Source organism: Blennius ocellaris, assembly GCF_963422515.1.
Source record: "Blennius ocellaris genome assembly, chromosome: 10".
Lineage (NCBI taxonomy): Eukaryota > Metazoa > Chordata > Actinopteri > Blenniiformes > Blenniidae > Blennius > Blennius ocellaris.
Genome location: NC_137659.1, coordinates 3,391,633 through 3,414,860, shown reverse-complemented (window position 1 = coordinate 3,414,860; position 23,228 = coordinate 3,391,633). Strand labels below are relative to the sequence as shown.

The following is a 23,228-nucleotide window of genomic DNA, read 5'->3' as shown; positions in this document are numbered from 1 at the left end:
TATAACACAGTGAATGTGAATTGGTGGAAAAGCAGCTGCATCTGGAGCCCATCCAGGAAGAATCGGAGGATGAGAATGTGACTGAAAGAAGCAGGAGAGGAGCAGAGGAGGAGGAGGAGGAGGAGGAAGAGGAGGAGGAGGAGGTGCAGGAGGAGCGGGGGACCTTTCCAAGCGAGGAGTTGCTGGGTGAAGATGAGAGTGAGGACGACGACGTCCCACTGGGAGTGCGGAGGCCTGGCCGGCGTTCCCGTTCCCTCAGTAAAGACGGTTCCGCTGAGATGAGACCCTCCAGCGACCAAAACGCAGACGGGCGACAGGTTTCCGCGTCGGATCAGAACGAAAGTGATGAGGACGAAGAGGAAACCGCTGCGGCGCCTTTACAGCAGTCAGCAGTGGGACGAAGGAGGAGATATAGAACTGCCAAGAGAGTCCAGGTAAAGGGAACAACAGGTCATACGACTGTGTTATCAAGTGAAAACGTTATAAACCTTTGTTGTGTTTTACACGTCAACGGTGCTCGGGGCCTCTGAAAATGCAACTTTTTAAGAAAAGGCTCCCAAGGTGGAATTTTTCAGAAAGCGCTTATGTTTACATGTACCCGGGTATTTACAAAAACTGTGATTTTCACGGCTTCACATTTCTCGTTACACTGCCCCCTACAGGTTTGGCATGCTCATAGTAGGTTTGAACCAGGTGTATATGCGGGTTGGTGTAAATGAACATTTTTGGGGGTGGGAAATGTTGAGTTTTATAAAGGTGACCCGACTCTGTGGAAACGGGGTGATGAAAAATGCTACTTTTTCTTTCAAACACGCTACATCTGTGGAAACGAGAGGAAAGTGCAACGTTTCTGGATGGTTGGATTCAGCAATAGATCAGTGACTTGTTCTTAAACTTCTGGGTTTAACAGTTGTTTGCATCCATAAAGTTGCATTACCGCCTATCTGCTGGTTTTATCTATCCACATTTTTTCCATCTGCTCTCGTCTTTCCTGATGACTGTTTCCCTCACAGCAGTTTTTCGTCCCTGATGACCTTTTCCCTTCTGCTACATCTTCTTCTTCTTTTGGGTTTAACGGCAGTTTGCATCCTTGAAGTTGCCCTACCGCCATCTGCTGGACAAGATCAGTGACTTAATTCTGATTTCTAACTTTTCCGGATATCATTGCTAATTGCCCATGCAGGATAAAATTGAAAGTGTCCTAGCCTGATTTTAAAAAATCATTTTGCGCATAAATGCTGTGTGTGGATTTCTTTAATTTCTCCCCTGACCTTTGAACTGCTCCCCAGGACAGCCTGTTCCCACCGTGGCTCGTGGACTTGATGGTCAACATCGAGGAGGCTACAACGCACCAGCTGGTGGTTGAGTAACACGACTTTGTTGGGCAATAATCTCGTCGAATGTAGAGCAAAGTCGGCGGACGCGGCCTAGATACCACATGACAGAGGAGCGCGCCGAAAGAAAAGCAAGACGTCAGCCTTTGTTGGCCTACTTTTCTAAAAGTTAGTGGTAAAACGAAAAGTTTCAATTGATGTGAACAATCAATAAATCGTTATATTCTGCTTTCTTTTGTCTGCACCTCCTCCACTGCACTCTCGGCTCTAACGACTCTCCCATCTTTAGTATAAAAGCGTTACTCAGCATTAATTTTCACCCAAAGTAGGCTCGGTTCCCAATTCCCCCCTGCCTATATGTTGAAGTGTCCTTGAGCAGGACCCTGAACCCCAAACTGCTCCCAATGGACACTTTGAGCGTCTTGCAGTGCAAAGTGAATTAAGAAGTGTTCAAGTGGTAGAAATAAGGTGCTTTATGAGAGAAATCCATTTCATTTCTTAGTTGAATTGTTTTGTTTTTGCAGGATTAGTTTTGAAATGGTTGGATTCCAGTGACAAATCTTACTAAACAGCACACACACTCCACAGTGTTTGAGTGTTTCTGATGATTATATCACAGCTTTAGCAAGTGGTGCTATTTGGCATTTGCCATAGATAGTCAGGAAAAATACTACACCAAGGAAAAACAAGCTCTTTACTACCTTCTTTCTTTCTTTCTTTCTTTCTGACAAACATGTTGTGATCCCAGCAGAGAAATCCATAATGTAGAGGTTATGCAATGGTGAAGAGGGGAATGATCCTGTTTATCTGTCTGCCAGATAAGAAGAGACTGAAAACATTGTTGAGGCAGGATAAATGTTTATCACCACAGGAGCTGCGTTTTGACACGCAGCCTCAAAAATCTCACACTCTCATTTGGATCATTTTTGCTTCATAGTTTATAGAGGATCGGTTCAAATAAAAGCGATCGGATCGCTTTTTGTTTTTTTTCCAACACATCAAAGGGTGACACTGGCTTGTTTTTGAAGTACCATCACTTTATGTCCCAGCGTCAATATTGACGGACGGACCTCGTGAACCTGGATCCTACGCACGTCAAACGGGGTCGCGTCCAAAATATTTTATTTCTGCGCTCGGGTGAGTCAATCATTAACCCCCCCGGGGGGCCGCAGCCAAGTACAAATAGCGCCACTTCGGAGAAATCCCTTTGAAAAGGAGAAAACAGCCGCTACTGAGTAGTTCTGCACAGATTTTGTTTGTTTGTTTGTTTTTTTTATGCCGGAGATGCTCGGATTGCGTGAGAAGCTGAGTTTTGCGGTGCTCGCGGCCGCGCTGGTGTCGGTGCGCTCGTCCCCGGTGGTCGGACCGGAGCCCATCCGCTGTGCGCCCTGCACGCAGCCCAGCGACTGTCCCGCGGTGCCCGCGGGCTGCGGCCAGGTGCTGCGGGAGCCCGGCTGCGGCTGCTGCATGGCTTGCGCCCTGGAGAAGGGGGCCTCCTGCGGGGTGCACACGGCGCACTGCGGGGAGGGCCTCCGCTGCAGCCCCCGGCCCGGGGAGGCCCGGCCGCTGCACGCGCTGACCCGGGGCCAGGGGGTCTGCACCGACGACCAGGACCAAGGTACAGCCTCTCGCTAGAAGTGTGCTTTTTTTTTTTTTTTTTACTTTTACGCATTTTTTAAAAACTTTCTACTTTACATTCTTTAATTTAGTATGCTTTATTATTTAAGTTAAGGGGGTAGGGGTGCATTAATAGACTTAAGTCCAGGTTCTGAAGTAGATAAATACTATTCTATTTCTGTAGAAGTAATTATTTGTGACAAAAGTGTTCATTCAACGCAAAGTACACATTTTAATTAGTCCGCAGTAGTAATTTAAAAGTAATTTCTTATTTTCATTGAGTTTTCTCTTTTAACAAAGTTCACATGGATCAAGTTACCATCACAAAAGTTTATACATAGATCTAACAGATTCATAATGTTGATAATGGATGATTCATTACTACCACTGAATGAACTGATTTTTCGCCCTTGTTGCGCCAGAAGAAGCCGATGGAGTCTCTGATCAAGGTTCCCTTCACTTCCTGTTGGGTCTGAACCTTCCTCTTGACCAGCAGGACACTACCGAAGGTCAAGAGAGCATCAAGGCCAAGGTCAACGCCATCCGCAGCAAACTGGTGCAGCAGGTGAGAACACATCTGCCTGAGTTGTAGAACTCTGTGGTACTAAGATACACTAAAACTCTGCTGTATTCAAGAATACCAGCACCCTCGAGAACTCTGACATTCTTCACAACTATACTACATTGTTGAACTGTCGCACATTCTACAGCCCTGATACATTTCAGGGCGCTGACACATTGTAGAATGCTGAAACACTATGGAACTCTCACACAATCTGGAATTATTACATGCTTCAGAAGCTCCTAGAACTCTGGCACATTCTAGAAGACTGACACAGTCTAGAATTGTTACGTACTCTAGAACTCTGACACATTCTAGAACTCGGACACAGTCTGGAAGACTAACTCACTCCAGAACTGTAACATACTCCAGAAGCTTCTCGAACTCTGACACACTCTAGAAGTCTGACACACTCTACAATACTCTAGAAGCCTGTGAGACACAGCTTTCTCTATTTTCTGTCAAATTACTCACCATCTCACTGTGAGTTTGAAAGTATCAAGAAGAGGTTTGGGAATTCAATAGTTACTTGCCTTATAAAGGTTGAAAGGAATTGTTTGACAGAAATGTCTCCTTCTTGTCTCCTCTTAAAGATGATTAAATGGAGGTAATTTGGCACTGTGTCCACAAGGTGGAGTCCTTGTGCGCAAGGCATTGTGGCTTTTTCAGGAGAGATGAGATGATGTGAAGGGATGGGACAGTGACATTGTGGTGAACCTGTTCTCACCTGCGTTGGTCTCTGCTCAGGGTCCCTGTCACACCGAGCTGCACTCAGCGCTGGACATGATCGCCAGCTCGCAGCAGAAACTCGGAGACAAGTTCACGACCTTCTACCTCCCCAACTGCGACAAGCACGGCTTCTACAAGGCCAAGCAGGTAGGAATCCATCGGATGAAAACGCCCATCCACATCCTGTTACGGGATCCACGCTTAAATTACGGGGTGCTCTTGTTTGTTTCAGTGTGAGTCATCTCTGGTGGGACCGCCCGCTCGCTGCTGGTGCGTCTCCTCCTGGAACGGGAAGAAGCTCCCGGGGTCCAGCGACCTGGTCGGTGACTCAGAGTGTCATCAGGAAGTCACTCACTAGAAGACGGACTACCTCGCAAACACGCTTCACACACGTGGCCTTTTTTTTTTTTTTTTCTTTCCTTTTATGTGACTCAACATGAATGTAAACCTACTCTCAGAATCACAGGATGTTATTCCACAGAGGGAACTTTCTTCTCTTTTTATTTACATGATGTATGTATCATGGTTTATTTATTCACGTCTTGTATATTCTCACTGTGATTAACCATTTGTCATTTTTAGATGTTTTATATGTTTGCCTGCGTGTTTGGGTTTTTTTTTTTTCAGTTGTAAATAGGGCGACTCTGTTTGTGTTTCTGACTAAATAACTCCATTGCTCAAAAAAAAAAAAAAACCCCACCAGTCCACAACTCTGCCAAGCCCCATTTTGGAGTCTTCAGAATCTTTTTTTTTTTTTCTTCTTTTTTTTTTTTCTTTCTAAGATTCATTCAAAAGTGGAGCTTACACTTGGCACGAAACAACACAGCCGCTCATTCATCCAACCTGAATGTATCTCCATTGGCGTTTCCTCAATGGGTATTTTGAGGAGGGAAATGCTTCGAGTGCCGCAAGTATGTGCGCGGCGGCGGTGGCGGCGGCCGAGCACAAACATATCAGGGCTCATCCGAGCCGCTGTGAGGTTAGGGACGGGTTATTCAGCATTTTGTCTACCTCTGCTAGTCTCTGCAGGCCTATATGGTGAGCGGAGGATTTCTGAGGGTTCCTCTCAGATACACCGTTCTCTCTCACTTAAAAGGGACTTTGATTAGCATTTGTGTTTGAGCGCTTCTAGTATTTATTACGTTGTTGTTTTTTTCACTCATGTGTCTATGTTTTTGTTTGCCGTGGAGGCCATGCAGTGAAAACCAGAAATGCTGCTATTCCTATTTTATTTGAGTTGTGTGTATATATATATATATATATATATATATATATTCTAAATCTGTGAATGTACATCTTCAATAAAATGTTAATCAACCAAAACATCTATCTTTGATTTTTAACGTGCTTATAATAGATGGAACAAAAAAAAAAACGACTCCCACATTATTTTAAACTGCCTTTATTAATTAAAAATAGACCTCTGAGGGTTGCATTGTACATGCAAACAGCATTAAACCCAGACAAGTGCTGCAAAAAATATCACTGGCTACACAGAGAGGAGAGATACCTCAAATGTTCAGCTTATGCAAGGTGACAACAAAACAGTAAGAAACCACAGTGTGAATAGAAATGTCCCATCGTATGCACTGTGAGTCGCAACCGCCGCCTCCAGCCCGCCGGGGAGCGGGAGAGCGGCCGGGGGAATTCGTATAAAAAAGATGTTCTTTAAAATAAAAAAGGCACTTGCAATGCTTTCGTGACCACACATAATGGAACATACGAGCAAACGGAGCATACAGGTGGTGATTTACAAGCATGTAACACGTATGCCGGTTTTTTTTTGTGTGTGTGTGTGTGTGTGTGTGTGGATGTATGTGTTTTTAAATTGTGCGTAAATGAAGAGCGTTGTGGTCACTGCGTTTTACAGTCAGGGGAAGAACAAAAAAAGAAGAAAGGCCTCTGCTTCGTCTTCCCTGGAGCTGTGCGTATTGAGTCAGAGACAAAAAAAACAACAACAAAAAAACAGCTTCATCCCAGGAACAAAAAGTACAAAATGTGCACGCTTTCTACTTAAAAAAAAAAAAAAAAAAGTCTTCTGTTCCCCTTTTTTGCTCCGCCTCTGTAAAAAACATCAAAAAGTTCCCACAGGCAACAGACAGAAAGAGCAAAACATCCATATATCGGTCGAGCCATCTCTTGACCTCTCTTCCAATATACTCAGTGTCTCCATTTGTTTACAATGCTCCTCGTTGGCTCCCTCCCGCCCTCGCCGCCCCGCTCTCCTCCTATTGGCCGTCGGAGTTGTAGTACTGGGCGTCTCCTCGCTCCTTCCCATCGAAGCCTGGCAAAGGCTGACCGTATTTGTCCACACACCAACAGAAGCCTCGCTTTCTGCCTTTGGACGGACGGCACTGAAATTGAAGGGATAGAGAGAGAGAGAGAGAGAGAGAGGCGCAGACCCCAGTTTGAATATGCTGCATTATGGGTAACGAGCCACTTTAGTCAATGAAGTAGAACAGCAGAGTTAAGAGGCATTAATGGGCAGATTGTGCTGAGTCGACGCAGCCTTGGCTATCCAGCGTGCTGTGGTATTTTGAGCTGCTTTTTATGGTCTACCTCCTGTTGCACACACACACACACACACACACACACACACACACACACACACACACACACACACACACACACACACACACACACACACACACACACACACACACACACACACACACGCACACACACACACGCACACACACGCACACACACACATAGGGGAGCTTTAAGGTAAACAGAAACCTGGTAAAATATTTGCTTAAGTCCCGTTTGTGAACAACTGTGAAGCGGGATCTATTTTCAGAAGCCGGTGGCCAGTACGAATCATCTGTTGCTGATTATACCCCACAGCTCCAAATTATGGGTACTACAAATGACTTACAGAGTCTGTGGAGCTACCCAAGGGCTGTTATTTTACTGCCAATTTTACTAAAGGTCAACCTCCACTCCAGTAAAACATGCAGCCATTGGTTTTTCAAAAGGGCTGAGGCCACTGTGCTGCAGCTCCCCGGACGGAGCTGGAGATGATCAGGGAGGGGACACGTCCTACTTTTTTGCTCAATATTTATGAGAAACTTAGTGAATCAGTTATAAAAACACATGCATTTTAAAAAAATACATTTTTTTTTTTTTTTTTAATATGAGCTGCGGTAAGATAAGAACACTATTAAAGTAACCAACATTTTCTTAATGCACCGACTCATTCCGGGCATTTACTGCTAATAGCTGCAGTTTGGTTTTAAAATATTGCGAAATTGCAACTTCGAGCGTGCGTCTGCCTCTCCTTGAGCGCCTGAGGGCTCCGCGTGGTACGCCGGGCGCGCTCTGCATAAACAAAGACAATGAGCCTGGCGTTGCGAGGCTGGTTATGAGATGATTGCAGGTCAAGGAGAAAAACTTCCATTAAGCAGGAGGCGCTGCTATGTAATAATGCCTCGCTGATGCAGTGGCGCGGGAGCCTTAAGTGCCTCCATATGAATGCGTCAGAACCGCTCATTTATTACAACCCGATCGTGGGTGAAGAGGAACCACGTGAGTGCGGGGATGGCTGCAGCTCTATTTCTGTGTCTTGCCTACTCAAAAAAAAAAAAAAAAAAAAAAAAAAGTCCAGCAATTATGGGGCGAGCGCATGGGGTGCCGGCGGCCACCTTGACGTCTGTCTCCCTGGGAGGGTTCCCGTTAAAGCGGCCCTCGTCCCGGCCGTCGGCCCCCACTGGGGTTTGGCCCCTTTTGCGGTTCCGTGTTGCAAGAAGCCAGCGGCTCGGGGTCTACCTCACTGGTGTGGCGGCGCAGTGATGAGGCTCTAATAACTACCGATGAGCGCAGGAGGACAGAAAGAAATGTGTAATTGGGCTGCAGGAGAGCCAAGGAGCCACCGTGGCGCAAAGTTTAAGCTTTATGAACGTAAAGAAAAAGGCTAACTTTGTGTTCCGATTCCTATAAAAGCACACTTCAGCAGGCGGTGATTATCCGCAGCCTCGTACCTGTTTTTTCTTATAGAAGCCCTTCTTGTCACAGTTGGGGATGCGGAAACCTCTGGGGTTGAGGATGTTGGTGATCTTGAGGCTGCTGAGGATGCTCTCCATCTCCCTCCGGCAGGGACCCTGCAAAACATTCAACACCCGAGACGTTACACAGTGAAAACTCTATCGATTTCATTGTTGTGCATCTCTGGACACCTGGGTGGAGAAAGCAAAATGCAAGTAAAAAATTAAAGACGGTGATGAAACTGAATGGCTTCTTTTGGTTAAATCAAACTTTGCCTCGGACGTCCCATGAAATCCGCCAGATGAATTTTGCATGTTTTGCATGATAAAAGTGCAGAATCTGCTGGACGTCTTCACAGCATTTTCACAGTTCTTCACACTCATATGTCCAAATCAGCCATTTTTGTGAATGAAATTGGGACTAATGTATTCTTTTATACTCAAAACTAACTGGTACCAGAACAGCTTCACTGAAGGCATCCACACAGTTTTGATAAGTAAAATTACAACCTGCTTTTTTTTTTTTTTTTCCTCAGGAAGTGACGTTATTTTGAAGGAGGAATTCCAAATAGTGGAGTTGAGGGAAAAAAAACAGCACAGAAGCAAGATGCTGCACAAATTGAACTATAATTTGGAATGCTAACAGCTAGTTTTTTAACGCTCTACCGGTAGTTTAGGATACACCTCGTTTGGGTTACCAAACCTACATGAGGCAAAAAGAAAAGAAAGCGAGAGATTGCGGGAGGAAACTGGAGGAAACACTGGAAGAACATGCAAAATCTTCCTGTGAGGTGACAGTGCCAACCACTTCACTTCATGTGTTTTCCGACATAGAAACTTGCTCTGCAGGCATCCTAGGTTCTCTAGGAAATAAAATTAAGTTACATGGATGCATTAAAAAAAAAAAAAAAGCATTTTTATTCAGTGGTACGAGCTTATCCTTAATGTTTTCACGAGGACATAATTTGCCTAAGCCGCCTCGCCGCTCAGCTCGGCTGTAACGCCTCAACAATGGTGCTTGCGATATGAAAAGAGGCGAGAAATTAATTCGTCCCGACTTGAAAGTTTCGCGAAAGCCGCTTAAAACTCTGACATATTACACAAAGGGGGTCGGGGGTGGTGGTGGTGGTGGGGGGGTGCGGTGGGGGTCTAAAGGAACCAAAAAAGGTTCGTCTTCCAGTCCAACTTCTCCACTCACTAATCAGAGCAGCCAGTCGAAGCCCATTACGAGAGCGTGCTCACTTCTCTGGCCAAAGAGACGATGAAAATAGCAGCAGGGCTTCCCAACAGGCGCTCACGCCGGCCAATCCATCACTCCCTGGCTCCCGGTGCGCCCGGCACGCGGACGCCTTGTGGCTAAACAACCGCCTGACCCGGGTCAGCCACAGGGCCACGGTACCCACTCGTCTGCCGTGCCATTCTCCTGCTTCGCGATCCCTGCCAACCGTCAGCGCCGCGACCCAAAGCATTTCATCACCCGCAGGCGGAGGAAAACACCAAAACACAGAGGAAGAGGGGAAAAACATTCCTGCCGTCCTACCGAGGACGGAAAAAAATATCGTTTTTTCGGTACTTACATACTCGGGCTCCTGCTTGGTCTCCAGAGAGAAGTTTTGCTGGTCCATGATGAGCGGTCCCGGGAGGTCCTCCATCTTGAAGGTCTGGGTCCTCTTCTGATGGTCCCGGCGGAGGATGTCGGACTTGACGGAGGGGAAGAAGGGGAGAGGCGGGAGCCTGAGGGGTCCGGCGGGTCTGTGGGTGCTGGACGGGGTCTGAAGGCCGAAGCCGGTGGAGTTTCGCTCATCCTCCTCCTCCAGAGTCTCGGTGTTCTCCACTAAAGGCAGAACACAGGACAGATTATTGGAAGATGAATTCATCCCGGTCATGGTCTACTCTGGGGGGGCCGTTCACAGCTGCCCATTTGGGGGCGCTGCCGCCCGAAACGAACACCGACTAGAGGGGTAGTAAAGAAGAAACACGGAAGTCTCGCCGCTTTAGCCCGTGCTGGCTAGGCTCATTAGCTCGTGGCTAATGGGTAGCCACAAACAATGGCGACATATAGTCTTCAGTCGTCAGCTTTTATTTGTTTGACACTATTTTTATACAAATGTAATCTTCTTCTTATTTATCTGCTGCTTGAAGAAGTTTGTTTGCACCGACAAAGTTTCGTTCTTATATAGCGATGACAATTAATTTTTCAGATTTTTTTCTGATTAACGAACACCTTCTTCTCTACTTCGTCGTCACTACTTTGCCTGCCCGCGAGATATTTTATAACTTTTTCTTTCTGTGTCTGCTTCTTCTGGTTCGACCCAGAATGCATTGTGCCCTCCGTCACGTCCTCTCACCCCGCCCGTTAAGTGACGACGCGGGGAGGGTCAGGACGCGAGGCGATGACATCATCATTTTCAGCAAATGTACGTTTCGCCCGTCCACACGTCAAAGCCCAAGTGCAGTTTTAAAATTTCTCCAGTCTGGAACCCGTTTTCGTGTTACTTAAAACGCTGTGTCACGTGGATGACGTGGTTACAGGAAACGCCGTTGCCGTGACAACAGGGACTGAAACCCTGACGTGAAGGCAAGTGTCAGCAAGGTCAAATGACGGATAGAGAACAATTGGTTCTGGTTGTTCAGAAGCAGTCTCTAAACATCTGATTTCTATGACAAAAATACCATTAATGAGAGTATTTGTAATCAGTTACTCTCACACCCCACAAATACAAAAGCAATTAAGGAGATCGAGTAAACTGAACATGAATGTTGTTGAAACTACACGTTTGGGACAAAACACTCGTAAAAGTGGACATTACTACCAAGAATTTGAGTATTTGTAATTCGTTACTACCACATATGACATGATTGCAGTTAAGTATGGGTAAAGTTACATTTTTGAGGAAAAAAAATATACTCAACAACTACATTTTAGTTTAAGTAGTGTGACTATTTGTAATTAGTTACTTCTACTAGTCTTGACTTCAAAAGTATTCAAATAAATTAAGTGGTGTGTATTGTATTTGAGTAAAGTTAGATAAAACTACAGTTATGAATCCAAAGTAATGAAGTAAACTACACGGTATAATTTGCTGATGAGTATGGATTAAGTCAAACACTTGAAAAAGATACTAATAAAAGTATAAAGTAGTTACAGTACAGTATTTGTAAGTCACATTTAAGTATGAGTACAGTGTTTTAAAAACTGATTCATAAAAGTTCTGTTCGTTACAGTGATGGGAGTATTTGTAATTAGTTACTTCCGAACTGTATGACTTCAAAAAGTAATGATGTAGATCACATGATGTAAATGGTACTCAAGTATGACTAAAGCTCGATAATTTAAGAAAAATGCTCATAAAAGTACATGTTAGTTACAGTTGTGGGAGTATTTGTAATTAGTTACTTCCATATTGTATGATTACATTGTGTAAACTGTAATTAGTTATGAGTAAAGTTCCTTATATAAAGAACACCTATAAAAGTACAAGTTAGTTGATGTATTGTGAGTAATTAGTTACTTCCGACTTTTCATTGAAAAAGTAACAAAGTAGATTACATGGTCTAACTTATACTAGAGTATGGGTAAAGTTCCACATGTGAACAAACTAGTATGAGTTACTGTGATTTTAAAACTACTGAAGTCATATCATGTAAATTTTACTTAAGTATGAGGAAAGTTACATGTTTCAGTTCAAAGCTACAGTACTGTATACTTACATCCCACAATTAAGATTTCAAAATAAATGAAGTAGATTACATCAAGTAAATTGTGCCTAAGCATGAGTTAAAAAAAAAAACAGAACAGTACTTGTTACTTCCAGTAGTGTAAGTGATTGTAATCAGTTACTTCCAAACTTTATGATTTGAAAAGTACTGAAATAGATTACAAGGCATTAAGTGTACTAAAGTATTTAAAAGTTGCATTTGGAAAAAACAACAACCTCAAAGTAGTTGTAAAACTGAAGTTACTTGTAATTAGTTACTTTATGTCATTATGATTTCAAAAGTAATTAAGTATATTACATGATATACATTGTACTAAAGAATGGCTAAAGTTATATTTATGAAAAACAGTCATAAAAGTGTTTATTTGTAAATTCTTACTGCTAAACTTTCTGACTTTCAAAGTAGTGAAGTTGATTACATGGTATAAATTGTACTAAAGTATGAGTAAAGTTCCTTATTTGAGTAAATTACACAGTACTTCCAAACTTTTATTATTTGAAAAGTACTGAAATAGATGACATAGTGTAAATTGTACTGAAGTATTGAAAGGCTACATTTGGGGGGGAGGGTATTTACAGTACTGTATTTAAGATATTACTTTTCAAAAGTAATGAACTATATTACAATATTGTAATAACGTATGAAAAGCTCCTCATTTGAAAAAAAAAAAAACACTCATAAAAGTCCACGTTACTTCCAGTAATGTGAGTATTTGTACTCCGTTACAGTGCCTGTGAGCGCTCCGGTGCTCGCCCCGGTTACCTGGCAGTTCATTGGCGGGCGCCGCGGCTCTCCCGGCCGGCCTCCTGCCGGCCGCCGGCCCGCAGACCCCGCGGCCCTCCAGCAGCGCCTGCAGCGGCTTCTCCTCCCCCGGCCGCTGCTGGCAGCTCAGCCCGGCCCCGCACCTCCCGGTGTACACGCCGCACGGCTGCCCGGGGCGGAGCGCGCACGTCAGGCAGCAGCCGCAGCCGGGCTCCCGCACCTTCTCCGCGCAGTCCTGCGGGAGCGGCTTGCACAGGAGCCGGGCGCCCGGGTCGCACGGCTCGCAGCGGATCACCGGCCCGGCCGCACCTGACCTCCGGCCGCACGACGCCAGAACGAAAGTCACGCAGAGTGCGCGGAAGCACGAGTCCATGTTGTCATGTGAGGAGCAGGTAAGAGCGGAGGCAGCGCGCGGAGGGACGCGGCATCCCCATATATAGACCCCGGGGAGTGAAGGCACACCCCCGGGGAGCGCGCCGTGTGTGCGCCGCATGGCCTCCAGCACGCCGCTGCAGACCTCCACAAACTGCAGACGCACACTTTTATTCCCTTTTTATCACAGCTGGCACATCAAGAGAGTCCCTATTAATAAAAAGCCATTATTAAAAAGTGAGGGAAGCACATATAATTATTAACATTATCATTTAAAACAAGTCAAAACATCAGGTTGAAGTTAAAGCGTCTGCAATGCACACGGCCGTCAAGAGGGGGCGCCAAAGATCAGAAGAGTCCGGAATTAAGACATGATCCAAACTTCACAATTTATCACTAACTCCTGAACTTAATCAGCTTTACTTGGTTTGTTGTGTTTTTATGCACATTAAATGTGTGCAGATAAAATGTCACAGTGGTGTGTTTGTGTGTAAGCGCTCTGATCATGTTATTGTGCTTGAGCCTATATTTAAAAGTCATATATTATGACCTATATATGCTTAATTTGGGAGTTTATAACTATAATTGTGTGTAGTGATGATTTCAAAAGTTCATGAATAAATAAAGAAGTGCAGCATGGGTAAATTGATCCCAGTCACATTTGATTTTCACAAGTATTGTAAGTATATAATTGTACGGAGTCTTTGAGTGCCGAATCATTATTGTGACGAATCGTTCTTATTCTTCTTTTAAAACACACAAACTTTTGTAAGCCATTGTATGCATTCAAATGTATTATATGTATTACCTTCACAACTGTTTGTGTGCTCAAAAAGCAAGAAATACCAATGAATTTTCAGTAACTGTAACCACATAACCCACTTAAAGATAGTAATCAGTTACCAACACATTACTGGTACATTTTTCATGTTATTTTCAGACGGACTGACAGTAAGATGAGACAGGGGTTTGGTGAAATAGTAACCTTTAGCTCCAGCAACTGCTAATGCTAACATAACAAATGTAACTTCAGCAGCTGAAACTAATTTCTTGTTGGTATTGAATTACTAAGCTTGGTTCCCAAACTCATTCACAGCCGTTGAGAAATGTCAGATTACCGTGGTTACTATTTCACCAAACCCTTGTTTCATATGACATTCACCGGTGCTGCAATAGATGGTAACTGGTTACAATAACTCGGTTAAAGTGACTAAAGTCTCAGCTTGTTGCTTTTATGCTTCCTGGAAACAGTTTCAGAGCTGCTGTCTTCCCCATCATCATTTTGGGTTTTTTTTATTTTATTTTTCTTCAAGTAAATTGAGAAAAAATTCCTCAGTAATTATTACATTTTTTTTCACTCCAGACAAGCGAACGCACTCGCACAGACTATGTTCCTGTGTGTTTTTTCACCTTCCTGGGATGTGAATGTGAAATGTGTAGCTGGCGCGGAGCCGCCCGCGAACAGGCCGCTCTGCAGCGGAGCGCCCGCTCTCAGGAATGCCAAACATTTGTTTCATATGCAGGGGGAAAATAAATGGGGGCTCCCTCAGCCACCTGCGCATACTCAGCATAGCAGAGGGCAGAGGGAGAGTCGCGTACCGGAGGAATGTCGTCCCGCCGAGCCGCCACTCAATAAAGCCGGAGTGTGAAGAATGTGGACGGGATATTACTGGCCCACTGCGGCCGCCCGGCTCGCCCTAATCCCACCGTTTTTCCACCCCGTTAGGACGATCCGGACACATTTGATACGGCTCCGACAGTGAGCCAAAGATCTGGCTCTCCAATGCAGCTCAGTGCAATGCAGAGGAAGTAATCCACTATAAATATCCCTGAGGCTCAGCGGTGGTTTGAGTTTTTTTTTTTTTTTTTTTTATAATAATATAGATTACAAATACTCACATTATCCATTACTACTACTTTTACCAGGTAAAAATACTTTTAAGATCATAAATAACTACTGAATACACTTAAATATAAATACTTCAACTCTTGCAGTACTGCCCTGTACCACCAGATGGTGCAGTGCATTACTTACACAAGATGACTCACGAGTAGTGGTGGTATCGCTAAAATTTTGCATCCTGTACCTTTAACAACGAATACAATTACATCAATACATTTTTGAGATTCTGATCAATAATTTAATTTTATTAATATTTAATTTTCATACATGTTGTGCATTTTTTTTGGACCCTGATTGGTTATCATGCTTCTCGTTACACTGCCCCCTAGAGGTTTGGCATGCTCATAGTAGCTCTGAACCAGGTGGAAATGCGGTCTGTGTAAATTAAGTTTTTTTTCTTTCTTTTTTTGTGAACAATCAGGTGTAATTGAAGATTTTTTTGGGGGGGGTAAACATAGAAGGGGGAAACATCAATTATTGTAAAAAATCCTGAAGGGACAAAGAACTGCCAGTTTAACCTCTGGATCTCCTGGGCAGCTTATTGCCAATCAACAGATTGGGAGCACCTGGTGCTTCAGCGGATTATAAAAATCTGGAGGAACTCGCTTGCCTGAGTTCACTTCACACTCCTGTTCTGCCAGGGTTGCGGCTGCTCGTGTTTGACGAGGAGGGAGTGGAGTCAGAGACTCTGTGTGGGCAGTTAGTGGGAAAAGTCAGAACCCAAGCAAATGTACAGCGGACCCTCGCTGTTGTTTGGGGTCTTCGTTATTTCTGAAAAGCTTTCTGAAATTCTTATTACAGTGAGACTCTTGAGTTAAGAGTTCATCAATGTTAAATCCTCTCAAGGCCTGTAAATACAACATGCATGCTGTTCATTGCAAAAATATCCTACCGGCCAACAGCAGTTTGTGAGCAATTTTTAATTATCCGACATTACTTGGTCCGTAGTGTGCTTTGTCTTCTTAGTGGAAGAATTTTGAAGACTTCTGGTTTATTATTTATGTGTGAACCTAAATTGGTCATTATGGGGAGAGTTCATCCTCAAGGGGGCATTCACTCCTCATGAGGGGAAAATCTCATGTTTCTCTCTGTGTGGGGAACACAAATTGGGAGCAAACTACTCTTGTGGGGTCTGACCTAAATTGTAGGACCCCCACACATAAAATATGCAGGTTAAGATGTGGTTTTATGGCCCAGGTCATACTTAGGATCAGTTTATTGCATTCACAAAGGAATCATAGGAAAACTCATCAAAATGACATTGAGAACAATCAAAATAAAAAAGTTACAAACAAACATACAGACCAACAAGACACAGGGACAGACTGAGGGCGTAAAATACCCACGCTGATGAGACACAGCAGACAACAATCAAGGGTAATCAGGGGAGGAGAGGGAGCACAGAGGAGGACACGAGGGTGGAGCAAAAATACACAGGTCACGAAAAGTGACGAAATGTAAACCATGAAAGCCAAAACTGGAAACAGACTAGGATAGCATCATTGTTTACTCCATGGATAATCTCGGGAGATGAAACCTTTCCGATCACGCGTACAGTATAAGACATACAAGGCGTGATTTACTAAGATGCTACAAAAAGTGTGCTAACATCTCCATAAAAATATCGCATACAAACAGGAGTAAAAGAGGGATTTGCATGTATTGTATAGACGTATTTTCATTTCATTCCTAATATCTCGTTGCTCAGAGACAGCTGACGGGGGGGTGTAACATACACTACACCATCATCTGCATACAAGGACGCATTTTTTTACATAGAGGTATAATGTTCAGGTCTGATCTAGTCTGTGACACTTAATGTACCTTACTTTGATAATACCACTTTATATTATATTGCGGTAGGACTTAAAGGAGTTAGATGTAGAAACAGTGTTTCCAGAAACCCATTAAAAAGTTTATATCTTTCAAAGAAACAACTTTTTTTGACATATCTGTTAGTCTTGTCTGTGATTGGATGGTCGTGCTGAAGAAATGCTGGGGATCACCTCAATGAATCATGTATTGATGTAAAGCTCTATGTCTTTGCTTTCTGCTTGTTTTTGGATTTTAGAAAATGTTCTATGAGTTAATGGGAAATCCATATGGCGAGTTCTGTCAGTCACAATACGGCAGAAGTAAAGGATACAGCAGGTCTGTGGAATTTCCTTGTATTTATTTCTTTATGGGGCAAAAAAACCAAACACTTGAGACACTGTAAATGTCTGGGGGTCAGGGTGATTTGTGGGGACCGAAAATGACCACGCCAATTTTCGTGAATGTAAGGACCAGGTTTATGGTTTTAAGTAAAAACGTTGCAATCGGGTTACAGACCGGGGGAATACATTCCATCAACGGAGAGATCCTACAAAGGAGCTTCAAGTCTTATGCACCCCTCCTGCATTGGAATCTGGGCCAGCCATATGGGGGTTCTGTGTGTCAGTGGTGTGGGGTCCACACTGTACGGAGGAGTGTTGGAGTGGGGAAAAAAAACGAGACGTCACACGACACAGTCTGGTACCTTGGTTTCATTTCTTTCCCACTCGGGAGTCTCATGACTACCCCTCCCCTCTACCTCCCACCCGTCTGAGGGCTTTTGGAGGAAAATGTCATCACACATGAATCGGATGAGAAAGTCTCTATTGTGATTAGCACAGTAATCTTTCTCCTTTGATCCAGCAATTAACCGATTATTAGAGGTGGTGAGAAAAAAAGAAGGAAAAAAAAAAAAGTTAATCTGACTCAAGTTTGAATGTTGGTGCAGGGGGGGGTGTTTGTGGTGATGTCGTGGTCCCCCGTTTGTGGAGGCTTGGTCCCCCGAGGCAGTCCAAAGCTGTAATTAGGCCTGAGCAGAATGGAGGACGGAGGCAGAGCCTGACGGATTGCAAGGAGCTCGGAAGTGGGCTGAGAGTGGCGCCGCCGCCGCCGCCGCTCACTTTGGGCCTCGAATACCCGCCATCCTCCCCTCCTCCCCCGCTGCCCCCCAGCCACCGCCCACACGGTAGTCCCTCCTATGTCTCTGCTTTTACCAGACATACATTTGGACATATGCGTATAAAAGATTGATTTCCCGGCTCTCCCTCCAGTCACTTTCAGTTTTATAACGACAATTAACTGGATTATATGGAAAGTACGAGTTCAATGTAAACATAGAGGGTCATTAAACTTTTTTAAATGACTAAAACTGCTTCATTCCCCCCCCTTTTTGACAGGGTTTGTCATGCTAAATGATTAAAATACAAACACGGGAATGACAGCACATGTAATTTTCTGTCCCTCTGGCGTGGTTTTTTTTTTTTTACCCCCCCCTTACTGACACCGACGCACCATTACTCACTCATAAACAAAGACAAATTACAGCCAGTGAAGGAGGGAATATCTTTTGCAGATGCAGGATATACAATGCTCCATTTACTTTCTAAGTGATGGTGGTCTGTGGTTTGCATGCTGAAGCTCGGGAGAAAATACTGAAAGTTATCAAGGCTGCAAGCGGAGCTGTCAGCAGAAAAACTTATAGCTCGTGTGTCTGACCACATGTGATTTAATGAGACACAGCAGGAGGGCAGGGGCTTCAAATGACTGTAACACACTGTCCTGGGACATTTTTTGCTCAGTCAGTACCTCTGCGTCACTGTAGGGGGCGGCATTGAGGGAACGCAAGTTCTTATTTAGATCATATATGCAGGGCAGGTTGGTTTTCTATTCATGTTTTGAGTATGGTAAAACTATGTATTTATTCCAAAAATTAAACAATGTAGGACCCACAAATCTCACTGGAATGTGTTGACGTATTTTCTCACACCTAATATTAGCAGGGATCAAGCCGAGCTCCGAACTTGAACCTGGATAAAATCTTCTTTACCACTAAAATATCTGGAGAAATAAAAACATGCATGAAAAATATGTTAACTCGGCTCAAATACATGTCTGGAATTGAACCATGGTTATTCTTGTGCTGACCTGTTGAGTACTGACCATTTTACCAACAAACACCTATTTCAATAAACGGATGAATCAAAGTAATCCCCCCCCATATTCAATTGTTTAACTTCGATTTGTGGACGACGTTGGTATGCTTGAGGTTTCTTTTCACCTCTATAGTTCAAACTCTTCTTTGGAAAAAAAAAGTTCCGAACTTTGGTTTGACGCATTCAAACTATGACCGCTGACCGGTGAGCTGAAGTCAGAAGCAGAAAAGAAATGGATGTATTGTGAGGAGAAACAAACAAACAATTGGTTGTGTCGTTTGACATTTTGGTAAATGTTGGATCTTCTCTACATGAATATTGATGTAGAACACACCTAAGCAGCCTACCGTTCCCCAACACAAAGCAGGAGAAAGAACGGTCTTAGACTGGTTTTTGGATATAATGTATTTCAGGCAGATTTGTTTGTACTCCATCCAGACATATTTGACATTATCTTTGACATGTTTGGGCTACCCAGGGACGATGGCCCCAGAATCTGAACCCGTTTGGAGATTCTGCTCTCGAGGAGTCCGTGCAAATATTACACCGCCGGTCATAATGTTATAGCTGATTGCCTGCACAGCAGCCATCTTTGACTGTTATTGGTGCAATAATTATGGAAACAGAGTTATATCACAAAAGGGTGAGGTGGGGTAGGGTGGAGGGGTGGTGGGGGGGTCATTGGGCACCCTCTCCACTTGGGTCTACCCTCCATTAATTGGGTCAGCGTCCAGTGTGCAGTCAGGACACCAATACACCAGGAACTCTTGTTCCTCTCCGTGTACGTCGCAGTAATTTGCTGCTTTGGCTCGAAGTTGTCAGGCGACATGAGAAAAACAAATTAACAGACTTTCTGCATCACTAACAAACTAATGATCGGGGGGGGGGGGGGGGGGGGGGGGTGGCTGATGTGGTGTGGGCATCTCTTCGACCTGGCCTGAACCACCCAGCGTTTTGTCTGCGGAGGGAATTTTTAGGTTCTGCCGTGTGCAGAAAGCCAAGCAGGGGCCTCAAATTGTGCAGCCATCCCAGAATGCACTTTCTATTTTTTGCGCTCCCCAACCTTTGTTCTGCCTCAGAGGACAGAGATGAACCCTGCCCCTCTAATTAAGAGGTCATAAAAATGCTGCGGAGCCTCAGCGCTCAACGATTGGGAGAATGGGCTCCGGGCCTGATAAACATGGCCTTTCCCCTCTGGATTATTCACTAAATGAGACTTAAACAAGAGGAGGATGTATGGAGTTTATTGGAAAGCCGGTAGTGACTGGGTGCAAACGTAGTGAGTGTGACAGGTTTAATCAGTGTCTTCCAGGGGGCCAGTGCTCGGCACACAAACGTCATCGTTGGAGAAGGTTGTAAACAAACTGTGACTCTGCGTGTGAGCGCAATTTATGTCCACATTTTAATCAATCTCTCATTCAGATACCAGGATCCTTCTACTTTTACCATTTATTCTTATATGTCTATATAGATATTTGGGTTTTAGTCATGTTTGCAGAGGAATCGCTATCACTTTCATTTCCTAATGGAAAGCGTATATATCATATAGCGCCATAGGATGTATGTATTAGATTTCTTTTGTATATGGTCTTCCCATAACCTCTGTATTGTGGTGTGTGTGTGTGTGTGTGTGTGTGTGTGTGTGTGTGTGTGTGTGTGTGTGTGTGTGTGTGTGTGTGTGTGTGTGTGTGTGTGTGTGTGTGTGTGTGTGTGTGTGTGTGTGTGTGTGTGTATATATATATATATATATTGTGCCATTGCAGGTCGATTTGTTTAGGATTTAATCTAATGTCTGCTTTTATTTTTATTGTCTTTAGATCATTTTCAGTATGAAAATGTTACTTTGAACTCAATAATTGACTAAGCTGTGACATATTGGGGTGAAATGTAAAACTGAAGAATGGCCCCCTGATGGGGACTTGATGCAGAAGTGAGTACGACCTACTTTTTGTGTGCCTGTGTTGCACACACTGTTATTAGCCGTGTGAAATATTGTCTCCTCGGACAGGTTAATTTGTTGTCCCGCAATGTTCCTCGCCTTTCGGGATTTTCCCCGGCTTCTTTCATTAAATGACAGAGGGAAGACGCGCTCTGGGCTCGGGCCAACACCTGGGCCCTCACTTCCTTCCTGCCCTCCCTGGGAATTCTTCACTTTCTCCAGCTGCAGTGGAGAGAGAGAGAGAGAGAGCGGAGGCTTGCCTGCCCCCTCGGAGGCTGTGGCCCTGCAATTTAACTCCCATTAGAGCCACCTGCCCGGGCCTGTGTGAGAGTGAAATCCTCTTTTACTGCACCACACACTCCGAGAGGCATGAACACGTGTCAGGTGTGTGCAAATGCACCCAGCAGTGGCGTATCTAGAGGGGCTTTAGGACGTCAGGGGGACCCAGAAGTGGTAATAATGCAGGGTAATGCTATATTAATTAAAATGTTATGAGTTATTGAAGTTTTTTTCCATCTCTTGCTTTTCCTATATTCTTTGTATATATTGGTGATAGTCTATTTATAATAAGTGAATGTCATTATATTCTATTTAATTTAATCTCTATGTGGTACCACTGGAAGTTGTTATTTCAGTATTTCATTCTTATTTAACCTATAGACTTGTTCGATGTATTCTATATTTTGGTATATATTCAGCATATATGAATATGTAATAATCCATTGCATTTTATTAAATATATTGATTTATTTCAGTCAGTTTAGTGTGTGTGCATCTCTCTGTCAATTTTGCATTAGAATATATGTTCATCCTATTTAAGACAATTTAATGTGTATGTATTTTTGTAAATCACTGCTATACATATTACTAAATATGTTAGTGATTTTCTATTGCATGTAATCTTTATCTATAGTAATATATATTGGTATATGTTTGCTGTGTTTGATCTGCACACTTTGGAATATATGTTGATATAGCATACATATTTGATCTAGTATATTTATTTTGTGTATTTTTACAGTGTTATTTTATTCTATGAAATCTGAAGCTACATGAATATATTTTTAATGTGAGTTTGGTATGTTTGATCCATGCATGTTGGAATATATGTTGCTGCTCTTTGAATGTCTTTGTCATATATGAGTTATCTATTTAAAACGTCTGTTTTGATAAATATGTCTGTCGATCGATGACATGATAAGGATGTTTTAGAGGCGATAATACACAGCCAATCAGATTACAATGGGGGTGTTACAGAGAGCCCTCCCTGTGAACATCACTCAGTTTCAATAATAATCAACATTTAAAAACTCACTTTGAATCACATCACTAAAACTCAAAGTTGAAGGCCTCAGTGTGGCTCCTTCCCTCTGCTGGCTGAAAACGGAACTGGATCTTTGTCTTTTCTCACACTTTAATATCATCTCACCCTTTTCAGGATTTTGGGGGTGTACGAAGACAGAACAGTCGTTTTCCTGTATAATGAAAGTCCCAAGCCGCCAAGACTTTCTGAGTTACTAATTTCAAAATCAGTTACTCATATTCCTCACAATAGAAGTACAATTCTTCCACAACACACTACCACATTTTCTGGATTATAAGTCATATTTCTGTCAAGTCATGAGAAGTACACCAAGAAGCTACTTGTAGATAAACCTATACCATCTGGGACCACTAGATGTCACTGTATCGTAACAGAGTGTTGCTACTATACTGCAGAAAAACCTCAATCATTACCGTCACCTAAAAAAAAAGTGTATGAATTGAAATAAGTTTCATTTGTAAAATATAAAAATGTAGCCTTTTTTTTATACTATCGTGTCATCTTAGGGGATTAAGTGAAAAACGTGTAATGAGATCTCACACTTTGAAAACGTGTATGTGTTATATGAATACATTAAGATAAATGACCTTCTTCAAGTGAACTGTGGAGAAAAAAGCACAACCTACCGTATTTTCTGGAATAAAAGTCACACGTAAATTGTTTGGCTGATCATTATATTAACAAGTGATTTAAATATAAATTTATGGTTTATACCATCTGTGACCACTGGATGTCACTGTATGACAGCAGAAAGTTGCTACAGCAGCACATAATAACTTCCATTACTAATGTATTGAACTGAAACATTTTTTCCCAAAAAGAACAATCACATCAGAATTTAAAGTCAAAGTATAAAAAAGAAAAGATCAACACTTAGATCTGGACATGGACAAATCAAATATATATTTAATCTCTTCATGACAGATTTCTTGTGTGACTTGTGGTCCAAAAAATACGGTACTTCTTCATCTTGTCTGCTGGTCACTGCTGAATCTACCTCGCAGAGAAGTGACCCATC

General features: G+C 43.2%; 2 protein-coding genes across 2 annotated transcripts; one reads left to right on the top strand and one right to left on the bottom strand.

Moving 5' to 3' along the window:
* Nucleotides 1-2,618: 2,618 nt before the first annotated feature.
* On the top strand, nt 2,619-4,600 carry LOC308135762 (insulin-like growth factor-binding protein 1; the record flags this gene model as incomplete). Its single annotated transcript, XM_080503868.1, has 4 exons — nt 2,619-2,952; nt 3,374-3,516; nt 4,261-4,389; nt 4,475-4,600. The coding sequence occupies 4 exons, from the start codon at nt 2,619-2,621 to the stop codon at nt 4,598-4,600; spliced, it is 732 nt and encodes a 243-aa protein (XP_080359994.1).
* Nucleotides 4,601-6,464: 1,864 nt separating this feature from the next.
* On the bottom strand, nt 6,465-13,080 carry igfbp3 (insulin-like growth factor binding protein 3; the record flags this gene model as incomplete). Its single annotated transcript, XM_080503984.1, has 4 exons — nt 6,465-6,596; nt 8,223-8,342; nt 9,803-10,059; nt 12,708-13,080. The coding sequence occupies 4 exons, from the start codon at nt 13,078-13,080 to the stop codon at nt 6,471-6,473; spliced, it is 876 nt and encodes a 291-aa protein (XP_080360110.1). The 3' UTR covers nt 6,465-6,470.
* Between the last annotated feature and the right edge of the window lie 10,148 nt (nt 13,081-23,228).